This window comes from Vulpes vulpes, chromosome X, assembly GCF_048418805.1.
Source record: "Vulpes vulpes isolate BD-2025 chromosome X, VulVul3, whole genome shotgun sequence".
In the NCBI taxonomy this organism is placed as follows: domain Eukaryota; kingdom Metazoa; phylum Chordata; class Mammalia; order Carnivora; family Canidae; genus Vulpes; species Vulpes vulpes.
Genome location: NC_132796.1, coordinates 121,815,821 through 121,828,522, shown reverse-complemented (window position 1 = coordinate 121,828,522; position 12,702 = coordinate 121,815,821). Strand labels below are relative to the sequence as shown.

At 43.4% G+C, this 12,702-nt stretch overlaps 1 protein-coding gene across 16 annotated transcripts in view; it reads left to right on the top strand.

Annotated features, from left to right (window-relative positions):
• Positions 1-12,702, top strand: part of F8 (coagulation factor VIII) — a 145,514-nt gene that overhangs the window by 48,674 nt on the left and 84,138 nt on the right. For all 16 annotated transcript variants that reach the window (XR_011998251.1, XR_011998250.1, XR_011998248.1 and 13 more), the window contains 3 exons: positions 7,942-8,040; positions 10,170-10,391; positions 12,417-12,675. Coding sequence is in view for 9 of the 16 variants with exons in the window: in XM_072744192.1 (XP_072600293.1) it covers positions 7,942-8,040; positions 10,170-10,391; positions 12,417-12,675 (580 nt within the window). In the remaining 7 variants the exon portion in view is untranslated. The remainder of the gene's footprint in view (positions 1-7,941; positions 8,041-10,169; positions 10,392-12,416; positions 12,676-12,702) is intronic.

Genomic DNA, 12,702 nt, shown 5'->3' with positions numbered 1-12,702 from the left:
ATTTGCCCATCCCCTAATCCCCCATCTGTCCGCTACCAGCTTGTTCTCTGTGTTTGTGGGTCTGTTTCTGCTATTTTTGTGTCTTTTAGATTCTACGTAAAAGTGAAGCCATATAGTATTTGAGAAAAATACTATTTCTCTTTCTCTGTCTGACTTACTTCATTTAGCTTAAGTAAAATCCTCTCTAGGCCCATCCATTTTGCTGCAAATGGTGAGATCTCATTCTTTTTTATGGCGTATATATATGCCATACACACATACCATGACTTTTTTATCCATTCATCTATTGATGGACACTTGGGCTGCTTCTATATCTTGGCTATTGTAAATAATACTGCAATAAACATAGGGGTGCAGGTATCCCATTGGATTAGTGGTGTTGTATTTTTTGGGTGAATACTCAGAAGTGGAATTAATGGATCATATGGTAGTTCTATTTTTAATGTTTTGAGGACTGCCCATACTGTTTTCCACAGTGGCTACAACACTTTGCATTCCCACCAACAATGCATGAGGCTTCCTTTTTTCTCCACATCGTCACTAACAGCTGTTATCTCTTCTCTTTTTTTTTTTTTAAGATTTTATTTATTTATTCATGAGAGACAGAGAGAAAGGCAGAGACACAGGCAGAGGGAGAAGCAGGCTCCATGCAGGGAGCCCGATGTGGGACTTGGTCCCAGGACTCCGAGATCATGCCCTGAGTCCAACGCAGAGGCTCAACTGCTGAGCCACCCAGGCGTCCCATCTCATGTCTTTTTGATACTAGCCATTTTTGACTAATGTGAGCTGGTGTCTCATTGCAGTTTAGATTTCGATGATCAGTAATTTTGAGTGTCTCTTCATGTGTCTTTTTTTAAGATTTTATTTTATTTATTCATGAGAAGCACAGAGAGAGAGAGGCAGAGACACAGGCAGAGGGAGAAGCAGGCTCCACGTGGGACTTGATCCCTGATCTCCAGGATCACACCCCAGGCTTCAGGCAGCACTAAACCACTATGCCACCAGGGCTGCCCTTTACAACAAGATCTTAACAAGACATTAGGAGTCTCTCACGTTCTGTCTCCCTTTCTGATATTTCCCACTCATTTTCTCTCCTTTCCCCTTTATTCCCTTTCACTATTTTTTATATTCCCCAAATGAATGAGACCATATAATGTTTTGTCCTTCTCCAACTGACTTACTTCACTCAGCATCATACCCTCCAGGTCCACCCACGTCGAAGCAAATGGTGGGTATTTGTAGTTTCTAATGGCTGAGGAATATCCCACTGTATACAGAGACCACAGCTTCTGTATCCATCATCTGTCCATGGACACCGAGGCTCCTTCCACAGTTTGGCTATTGTGGACATTGCTGCTAGAAACATCGGGTGCAGGTGTCCTGGCGTTTCACTGCATCTGAATCTTTGGGGTGAATCCCCAGCAGTGCAATTGCTGTCTCATAGGGCAGGTCTATTTTTAACTCTTTGAGGAACCCCCACACAGTTTTCCAGAGTGGCTGCACCAGGTCACATTCCCACCAACAGGGCAAGAGGGTTCCCCTTTCTCCACATCCTCTCCAACATTTGTGGTTTCTGCCTTGTTAATCCTCCCCATTCTCACTGCTGTGAGGTGGGATCTCATTGTGGTTTTGAATTGTATTTCCCTGATGGCCAGTGATGCGGAGCATCTTCTCATGTGCGTGTTGGCCATGTCTGTGTCTTCCTCTGTGAGATTTCTCTTCATGTCTTTTGCCCATTTCATGATTGGATTGTTTGTTTCTTTGCTGTTGAGTTTAATAAGTTCTTTATAGATCTTGGAAAGTAGCCCTTTATCTGATAGGTCATTTGCAAATATCTTCTCCCATTCTGTAGGTTGTCTTTTAGTTTTGTTGACTGTATCCTTTGCTGTGCAAAAGCTTCTTATCTTGATGAGGTACCAGTAGTTCATTTTTGCTTTTTATTCTCTTGCCTTCATGGATGAATATTGCAAGAAGTTGCTGTAGCCAAGTTCAAAAAGGGTGTTGCCTGTGTTCTCCTCTAGGATTTTGATGGAATCTTGTCTCACATTTAGATCTTTCATCCATTTTGAGTTTATCTTTGTGTCTGGTGCAAGAGAGTGGTCTAGTTTCATTCTTCTGCATGTGGATGTCCAATTTTCCCAGCACCATTTATTGAAGAGACTGTCTCTTTTCCAGTGGATATCATTTCCTGCTTTGTCGAATATTAGTTGACCATAAAGTTGAGGGTCCACTTCTCGATTCTCTGTTCTGTTCCATTGATCTATGTGTGTTTTTGTGCCAGGACCAGACTGTCTTGATGACCACAGCTTTGTAGTACAACTGGAAATCTGGCATTGTGATGCCCCCAGCTATGGTTTTCTTTTTTAATATTCCCCTGGCTATTCGGGGTCTTTTCTGATTCCACACAAATCTTAAGATGATTTGTTCCAACTCTCTGAAGAAAGTCCATGGTATTTTGATAGGGATTGCATTAAACGTGTACATTGCCCTGGGTAACATTGACATTTTCACAATATTAATTCTGCCAATCCATTAGCATGGAATATTTTTCCATCTCTTTGTGTCTTCCTCAATTTCTTTCAGAAGTGTTCTGTAGTTTTTAGGGTATAGATCCTTTACCTCTTTGGTTAGGTTTCTTCCTAGGTATCTTATGCTTTTGGATGCAATTGTCAATGGGATTGACTCCTTAATTTCTCTTTCTTCAGTCTCATTGTTAGTGTATAGAAATGCCACTGACTTCTGGGCATTGATTTTGTATCCTGCCTCACTGCCAGATTGCTGCATGAGTTCTAGCAATCTTGGGGTGGAGGCTTTTGGGTTTTCTATGTCCAGTCTCATGTCATCTGCGAAGCAGGAGAGTTTGACTTCTTTGCCAATTTGAATGCCTTTTATTTCTTTTTGTTGCCTGATTGCTGAGGCTCGGACTTCTAGTACTATGTTGAACAATAGTGGTGAGAGTGGACATCCCTGTCTTGTTCCTGATCTGAGGGGAAAGGCTCCCAGTGTTTCCCCATTGAGAATGATATTTGCCGTGGGCTTTTCGTAGATGGCTTTTAAGATGCTGAGGAATGTTCCCTCTATCCCTACACTCTGAAGAGTTTTGATCAGGAATGGATGCTGTATTTTGTCCAATGCTTTCTCTGCATCTAATGAAAGGATCATATGATTCTTGTCTTATTTCTGATATGATCAATCACATTGATTGTTTTATGAGTGTTGAACCAGCCTTGCATCCCGGGGATACATCCCACTTGGTCATGGTAAATAATCTGCTTAATGTATTGTTGTATCCTATTGGGTAGTATCTTGTTGAGAATTTTTGCATCTGTGTTCATCAGGGATATTGGCCTATAATTCTCCTTTTTGGTGGGGTCTTTCTCTGGTTTTGGAATTAAGATGATACTGGCCTCAGAGAACGACTTTGGAAGTATTCCGTCTCATTCTATCTTTCTGAACAGCTTTAGTAGAATAGGAATTGATTCTTCTGCAACCGTTTGATAGAACTCCCCTGGGAAGCCACCATACCCTGGACTTTTGTGTCTTGGGAGGTTTTTGATGACTGCTTCAATTTCCTCCCTGGTTATTGGCCTGTTCAGGTTTTCTTTTTTTTTTTCCTGTTCCAGTTTTGGTAGTTTGTGGTTTTCCAGAAATGCGTCCATTTCTTCTAGATTGCCTAATTTATTGGCGGATAGCTGCTCATAATATGTTTTTAAAATCGTTTGTATTTCCTGGGTATTGGTGGTGATCTTTTTCATTAGTGATTTTATTAATTTGAGTCTTTTTTGTTTTTAATAAGGCTGGCTAATGGTTTATCTATTAATTCTTTCAAGGAACCAATTCATGGTTTTGTTGATCTGTTCTGCAGTTCTTCTGGTCTCTATTTCATTGAGTTCTTTTTTTTTTTTAATTTTTATTTATTTATGATAGTCACAGAGAGAGAGAGAGGCAGAGACACAGGCAGAGGAAGAAGCAGGCTCCATGCACTGGGAGCCTGATGTGGGATTCGATCCCGGGTCTCCAGGATCGCGCCCTGGGCCAAAGGTAGGCGCCAAACCGCTGCGCCACCCAGGGATCCCTATTTCATTGAGTTCTGCTCGAATCTTTATTAACTCTCTTCTTCTGCTTGGTGGAGGTTTTTTTTTATAATTTTTATTTTATTTTTTTTTTATTTTTATTTATTTATGATAGTCACACGCAGAGAGAGAGAGAGGCAGAGACACAGGCAGAGGGAGAAGCAGGCTCCATGCACCGGGAGCCTGACGTGGGATTCGATCCCGAGTCTCCAGGATCACGCCCTGGGCCAAAGGCAGGCGCCAAACCACTGCGCCACCCAGGGATCCCTTGGTGGAGGTTTTATTTGCTGTTCTTTCTCCAGTTCCTTTAGGTGCAAGATTAGCTTGTGTATTTGAGTTTTTTCCAATTTTTTGAGGGATGCTTGTATTGCAATGTATTTCCCTCTCAAGACTGCTTTTGCTGTATTCCAAAGATTTTGAACGGTTGTGTCTTCATTCTCATTAGTTTCCATGAATTTTTAAAATTCTTCTCTAATTTCCTGGTTGACCCTTTCATCTTTTAGCAGGATGCTCTTTAACCTCCACATGTTTGAATTTCTTCCAAATTTCTTCTTGTGATTGAGCTCAAGTTTCAAAGCATTATGGTCTGAAAATATTCAGGGGACAATCCCAATCTTTTGGTATCGGTTAAGACCTGATTTGTGACCCAGTATGTGGTCTATTCTGGAGAAAGTTCCATGTGCACTTGAGAACAATGTGTCTTCAGTTGCATTTGGATGTAAAGTTCTGTAGGTATCTGTGACATCCATCTGGTCCAGTGTATCATTTAAAGTTCTTGTTTCTTTGGAGATATTGTGCTTAGAAAACCTGTTGATTGAGGGGATCCCTGGGTGGCGCAGCGGTTTAGCACCTGCCTTTGGCCCAGGGTGCGATCCTGGAGACCCAGGATCAAATCCCACGTCGGGCTCCCGGTGCATGGAGCCTGCTTCTCCCTCTGCCTGTGTCTCTGCCTCTCTCTCTCTCTCTCTGTGTGACTATCATAAATAAAGAAAAAAAAAGAAAAAGAAAAGAAAACCTGTCAATTGTAGAAAGCGCTACATTCAAGTCACCAAGTATAAGAGTATTATTATCTAAGTAGGTCTTAACTTTGGTTATTAATTGATTGATATACTTGGCAGCTCCTACATTCGGGGCATAAATATTTATGATTGTTAGGTCCTCTTGTTGGATAGATCCTTGAAGTATGATACAGTGTCCCTCTTCATCTCTCACTACAGTCTTCGGGATAAACTTTAGTTTATTTGATATGAGGATGGCTACCCCTGCTTTCTTTTGAGGACCATTTGAATGGTACATGGTTCTCCAACCTGTTATTTTCAGGCTGTAGGTGTCCTTACATGTAAAATGAGTGTCTTGTAGACAGCAAATAGATGGGTCCTGCTTTTTTATCCAGTCGGACACCTTGCGCCTTTTGATGGCGTCATTAAGCCCGTTCACGTTCAGAGTTACTATTGAAAGATACCAATTTAGTGTCATCATGATACCTATTCAGTCCGTGTTTTTGTGGATTGTTCCCTTGGACTTCCTCTTTCTTTTACAGAGTCCTCCTTAATATTTCTTGCAGAGCTGGCTTGGTGGTCACATATTCTTTCAGTTTCTGCCTATCTTGGAAGGTCTTTATCTCCCCTTCTATTCTGAATGAGAGCCTTGCTGGATAAAGGATTCTTGGCTGCAGGTTCTTCTCATTTAGGACCTTGAACATATCCTGCCAACCCTTTCTGGCCTGCCAGGTCTGTGTGGAGAGGTCTGCTGTTAATCTAATATTTCTCCCCATAAAAGTTAGAGATTTCTTGTCTCTTGCTGCTTTAAGGATCTTGTCTTTATCTTTGGAATTTGCAAGCTTCACTCTTAAATGTTGAGGTGTTGAGCAGTTTTTATTGATTTTGGGGGGGGATCTATTTCCTGGATCTGAATGCCTGTTTCCCTTCCCAGATTAGGAAAGTTTTCAGCTATGACTTGTTCAAATACATATTCTGGACCTCTGTCCCTTTCGGCGCCCTCGAGAACCTCAATTAAACGTGGATTTTTGTTCCTGAGGCTGTCGTTTATTTCCCTTAACCTATCCTCATGATCTTTTCACTCTTTTTCTGTTTTCTTCAGTTTCCCTCTTTGACATCTGCTTGTCTTCTATGTCACTCACTCGTTCTTCCCCCTCGTTAACCCTCGTCGTTAGGACTTCTAGTTTGGATTGCATCTCATTTAATTGATTTTTAATTTCTGCCTGATTAGATATAAATTCTGCAGTCATGAAGTCTCTTGAGTCCTTTATGCTTTTTTTCTAGAGCCACCAGTAGCTTTATAATAGTGCTTCTGAATTGGCTTTCTGGCATTGAATTGTAATCCAGATTTTGTAACTCTGTGGGAGAGAGGACTGTTTCCGATTCTTTTTGTGTGTGTGTGGTGAGTTTTTCCTTCTAGTCATTTTGTCCAGTGCAGAGTGGTCAAAAACAAGTTGTATTGGGAAAAGGAGAAAAAGAGAGTAGAGAAAAAAGAAAAGAAAAAGATAAAAAAAAAAGAAAAAAAAGAGAAGAGAAGGGAAAAAAAGAGGTGGGAAGCAAACAGAAAACAAAAAAGAAGGGGGAGTATCCTCTGATTCTGTATACTGTAAATCCCTCGGCTTCCCCTGAAAATTCCCCCTGAATTTTCCAGTGCTGCTTGGTCAAGAACTTGCTCTTCCCCTGTCCTTCCAGCTGGTCTGGGGGAGGGGCCTGCTGTGCTGATTCTCACGTGTGTGCACCTGGGGAGCTGCCCCGACCCCTGCCAGGTGCATGGCTCAGTGGGAGCTGTTGGCCCTGTGATGCCCATGCTCCCTGGTGACCCCGCTCAGTCCCAGGGAAAAGGTGACACCAGGAGGAACAAGAGTGCTGGCGGCCAGCTCTCCAGCCCTGGAGGCAGCTCCGGCAGTAACTCCAGCAGCTCCTGGATGTTCTGGGGCGGGGGGGGGGGGGCGATCTACATAGCTCGGGCCCCCCGGCGGCAAGAGTGTCCTTGCTGTCCTGGGCCCTCCTGGCCTCCATGGGTCCTGGGGGAGAGCGCCCGACCCTGGGCTGTGTCCCGGCGCCCAGTGCTCTGCGCTGTGGGATTCGTGCTCCCACCCCGCAGCCCCCTCCGTGGAGCCGCCGCCCGAGCCCCTCCGAGCTGCTCCCGCTGTGCACGCTGCAGCCCTTAGGGAGCTCGGCGCACTCTCCTGCGCGCGCTGCAGGTGCCTGTTAGTGTCCCCGGGAGCCCGAGGGCATCCCCGCCCTCCTGGGTCCTGCTCTAACTCCCTGCGGGCCCCTTTCCTCCGGGAAGGTTGGTGCAGCTCCTGCTTCTCCGGGACGGGGCTCTCCTGTCCTGGGGACACTCGCCCTGGCCTCAGCCTGGCTCTTCGCGGGGCCCCTCCCCCTTGGAGGCCTTTTGTTTCTTTACTTCTTTTTCCCCGTCTTCCTACCTTGATAGAAGCGCGAACTCTTCTCACTGTAGCGCTCCAGCTGGTCTCTCTTTAAATCTCAGGCTGAATTCGTAGTTTTTCAGGTTGATTTGAAAGTTATCTAGGTAAGTTGGTGGGGACAGGTGACTTGGGGACCCTACTCCTCCGCCCTCTTGCCCTCTCTTCTCCTGCCTTTCATCTGCCACATCCCTTCCGGTCGACGGTCACGGACAGATGGAGGGAGAGCTGATCAGTCTGAGCAAGTAATGTCTGCCTTGAGGTCACTGTCTTGTCCTTTTCTCCTCCTGACCTTGAGGGCAGGTCACCCAGGCCCACTGTGCTGAGACATGCTTCAGAGGAAGTGACTGTCCTCAGTCTCAGCCCCACCGGTCGGAGGGAGGACAGAGGGAGGGGCCTTCGGGACCCAGACGCTTACGTCCTCGCCTCCTGTCTCATCAGGGAAAAGTTGGCACTCAGAAACAAATGCGTCTTTGACACAGGCTGAGGCCCAGCATGAGCTGCACACCATCAATGGCTATGTAAACAGATCTCTGCCAGGTAGGTACACACCTGCTCAAGGATCCTCAGGGTCAGGGTGCCTGCGGGGCTTGGTCCATTAGCCTCGGACTCTGTCTCAGCTCATGTCATGTTCTCAGGGCCGGGAGACTGGGCCCTGCTTTGGGCGCCGCCCTCAGTGGGGACCCTGCTGGAGACCCCTTACTCCCCCTCTGCTCCGTCCTCCACATGTGCACGAGTGTGTGCTCTCTCGCGCATATAGTCAGTCTCTCTCTCTCTCTCTCTCTCTCTCTCGCAAATAAATAAATAAGTAAAAATTTAAAAACAAGAAAGAATCATGAGGGTCTTCTGCATTCACCACCAGAGCTCTCTTCTCTGGTTCTCCTCAGGCAGCTCTGTATCCCCAGAGGAAAGCCCACTAACTGCTGGCCTCTGGTGGGGCCTTGAACTAAAGTGACGGATTCCTCCTCTAGTCACCTATAAATGCAGGCCGGCCCATGTATACAGAGCTCACAGATTTCTCTTTCATTTTGCTTAAATATAGGTGGGCAGCCAAGGATGAACAAATACTGAACAAAAACCTGAAACATGAAAGGGATATGCAACATAAACAAAGAAAATAATTCTGGAACAAAAAGAGATAACACTTAAAAAAAACTTGTCAAATGATCTATTTTCATAAAGGTTCAAGAAGATACTAAATCAATAAAGTAATAATACAATTTCTATGATAAAAAGAAACAATCAAACCAAGAGTATGCCCACAAAAAAATCAGAATATAATTGTCAAGCTCAATAGAAGGTAGTTACAATAGAGAAAATCTCCCAGAAAATAAAACAAAAAGAGATTGAGAATACATTTTAAGAACAGATTGTTTAAAAAAAGATTGTTTTTAAGGATTTTATTTATTTATTCATGAGAGACACACAGAGAGAGGCAGAGACACAGCAGAGGGAGAAGCAGGTTCCCTGCAGGGAGCCTGACGCGGGACTTGATCCCAGGACCCCGGGATCATGACCTGAGCTGAAGGCAGACGCTCAACCACTGAGCCACCCAGGTGCCCCTACAGCGGATTTTAAAATTCGGAGAAATGATAGAAGAAAGTATTAAGGATGAAAATCTTTGAGTCTTCATATTCAAATTTCTCAGCAAGATAAATTGAAAAAGATCCCCACACAAAATCACGATTGTGGAATTTCAGAGAACAAAGAGAAGATGGTAAAGCTTCACCTGGGAAAAACAGGTCCCATACCAAGGCATGTCCCACACAGAGACCTCAGTTGCCAGTACCATTCAAGGCTTTCTAGGCCTTACTAGAGAGTTTGAACTTGAGACAAAGGCAAGAGACAGTGGTACCTCGCTTGGATCAAGATAGTGGGAGTACTAATGATGGTGAAAAGTATGTATATTTGAAAGCTTCAGGAGCCAAAATATGAGACAGCTGTGCCCTAGTAGTTCACAGTGTGTGATTTAAACATACAGTTGCTTGGGTTCCAGTTTGAGTGAGTTAATTAACCTCTCTGGGCATCAGTTTCCTCCCCTTGACAGCTTCTCCATTCAGATCGTTACTGGAGCTGAATGAGTTAAAACTTGTAAAACAGTTTGGATAGTGCTTGATACAAAACAAGTGCTCAATAAATATTAGTATAATTCATTATAGTGCCATGATTAGTGTCAGAATGGATGTGAGAAATGAGAATGGTGAGAAGAATAATTCTCACTTGCATAATTTTGACATTGTTCAAAGAAAAAATATATTAAAAAAAGAAAAAAATATTGATTAACAAGAGAATAAGGTCTCGAGCTGAGTCCTAGGTAATTCATTGTTTAATGAAGGGTCAGGAAAGGAAACAGAAGAAGGAGCTATCTAAACCATAGGGAAATAAGACCCAGAGGGGTGTTGGCACAAAGGCCAAGGGAGGAAGAGAATTTCAGGAAGGAATGAGTGGTTGCAGATGATTGAAAAGTGTCCATTGGATTTAGCAGCATGGCACTCATTGATGACATTGGTAAGAGCTATTGGTTTGGCAGTACGCCAGCATTCTTAGAAAGTTTGATTCCAAGTCCATAATACAATTAGAAGGTCAATTTGTCCATCCTATCCTAGAAAGTGTTTTCCATTTCAAATTGTCTACTTCTTGACCATAACTCTCTCACTCCTATGTTACAGGTCTGACTGTGTGTCACAAGAGATCAGTCTATTGGCATGTGATTGGAATGGGCACCACCCCCGAAGTGCACTCAATTTTTCTCGAAGGTCACACATTTCTTGTGAGGAACCACCGCCAGGCCTCCTTGGAGATCTCACCAATTACTTTCCTTACTGCTCAGACATTCCTGATGGACCTTGGCCAGTTTCTACTGTTTTGTCATATCCCTTCCCATCAACATGGTAATATCTGTTGATCCTAAAAATGTGTATTATAAATATTCAGGTCTACTTTTACTGTCTACTATCCAGTATAAGATTTCACCTTGAGTGTAAGAGCGCTTGAGTGTTAGTAGCACTGGTGAGTTTTCAGCTTAAATGCCTGTAATAGCAGAGGAGAGACATTTTAGGGACAAATGAGGTGGTGAAAGTGGGGAGGACAGTATATCATAGATTTCCTGGCCAGATCCCATTTACTAGGCTTCAATACTATGGAGAGAAGGATTGCAGGTCATAGCTGAAGATACATTTTATGAGAAATTTAAGGAAATTAAAAAAAAAAAACCAGCATTGCCTAGGTTGCAGCCATAAGGACTGCAGGCTAGCAGTAGTGATGTCCAGACAAGAGGATGCTGCAGTTCTCACTATGAAACCGTGTACTGGTGAACACGGAGGCACTCCCTCGATACCTCGTAGGAGGTGAGAGACCTGGCAAACACAGAGCCTTTCGGGGACACTGGACATGGGGAGAAGCAGCGTGGCAGTGGAAGTTGGTGAGCACATGTAAAGCATGGTGTGAGGTCTGCAAAGATGTCTTAATGAGGACTTTGCAAAGGGTTGAAGGTCCTGTGTAAGTAAATTGTGACGATAATACTTGCAGTTTCAAATTCCTGTTAACGTGACCTCATTTGTAGCTACAGGCTGAAAGCTCATGTAACGTGACGGTCGCAGCCCATTTTCCTTCTCGTAGATTCGCTCTGCTAACTCTTCACATTATTTTTGTTGCAGCATTGAGGGCTGCTGGGGAGAAATGTCAAGGAGGCCTCATGTCTAAGAGCACTGGTCTGCTCTGGCCCTCTTGCATCAACCCTGTCTTCAGATTCCCCAGTTGCCTTGGAGAGGAGATTTGATCCTGCCTTGCGTCCACCATTTTCCCCTTAGATTCTACGGGTGGCTTCGTTTATAGTCCTCTGTAGTGATGAAGAATAGGGACCTCTTTTCCTCATCTGTTACATGACATTTATGGGAATTTTAACAAGATGTTAGGGGACAAAGGAAGTTGATCCTATAGGCACAGAGGAATAGGTCATTTGCTTGTATGCAGATTGGCTGTTATCTAGTTTGAGGAGTTTACTTTATGTTTTGTTTTATTATTTTGACTTCTTTCCACTGATTTTAATTCTCATTTTTCAGAAAAATGCTTTGTCTTATTGGACCACAGACAAAACCTTTCATTTTTAGATCTAGAATGAATAATGTTTAAAGCTGCCTGAATCCCAAACTAGTTCTTTGCTGCTTCTGAAATCTATCCTATTCCCCATGATCCAGTAAATAAGTCTGCCTTTTTAGTATTGATCTTCACAATAGCCGTATGGCATAGATTGGGTGGAAATTATTATTATCCACATTTTATAAAGCCAAAGATGAGATTGACATTGTCGAATAGGCTTGCTGTAGGGCTTACAACTAGTCACAAACAGACATGCTCTTAAAATATATCACATATATTTCCCTAACTCTTAAGTTTTACCTTTTCATGTTTTTATGAACTTGGAATGTCTTAAATATATATCTACACTGAAATATTTCCTAATAAACTTACTAAATCAATGGTTTGTATCATATTCAATGGAACGTATATAGAAATCATTAGGTAACTGCCACAATGGAGAGTTGGTCTGACCTAGGCATCCACATGCTGAAAATACACCGTTTCTCAAGTCTGCTTGTTTATAATCAGGGAGTTGGAGAGTGATAGGTTCACAGCCAATTCCAGAAAGGAAATATTCATATATATTCCAAGAACAAATGAGTGAGTCTTGAAAAAGGGATAAAACATACATTGGAGGATAATTAGGCAGAAGGGAAATGGTGGGTGCTACGGGGGAGGTGATTTCTCTAGGAGAGTGGCAAGATAAGGGTATTGGTGTGGGGAAAGGAACACTTAGGAGAGGGCCTTGAGGGCTTAATGAGAGACCATGAAGTTGTAGAAGTTAAAGCAAGGAAGTCTTATAGGACCCTAACATTGTTTGTTTTGTCCGACTCCAGATGGTATGGAAGCTTATGTCAAAGTAGATAGCTGCCCAGAGGAACCCCAGCTGCGCATGAAAAATAATGAAGATGAAGATTATGATGATGGTCTTTATGATTCTGACATGGACGTAGTTAGCTTTGATGACGACAGCTCTTCTCCCTTTATCCAAATCCGCTCAGTTGCCAAGAAGCATCCTAAAACTTGGGTCCACTATATCGCTGCTGAGGAGGAGGACTGGGACTATGCTCCCTCAGGCCCCACCCCCAATGACAGGTAAGCACCTTTTAACTCTTGATATTA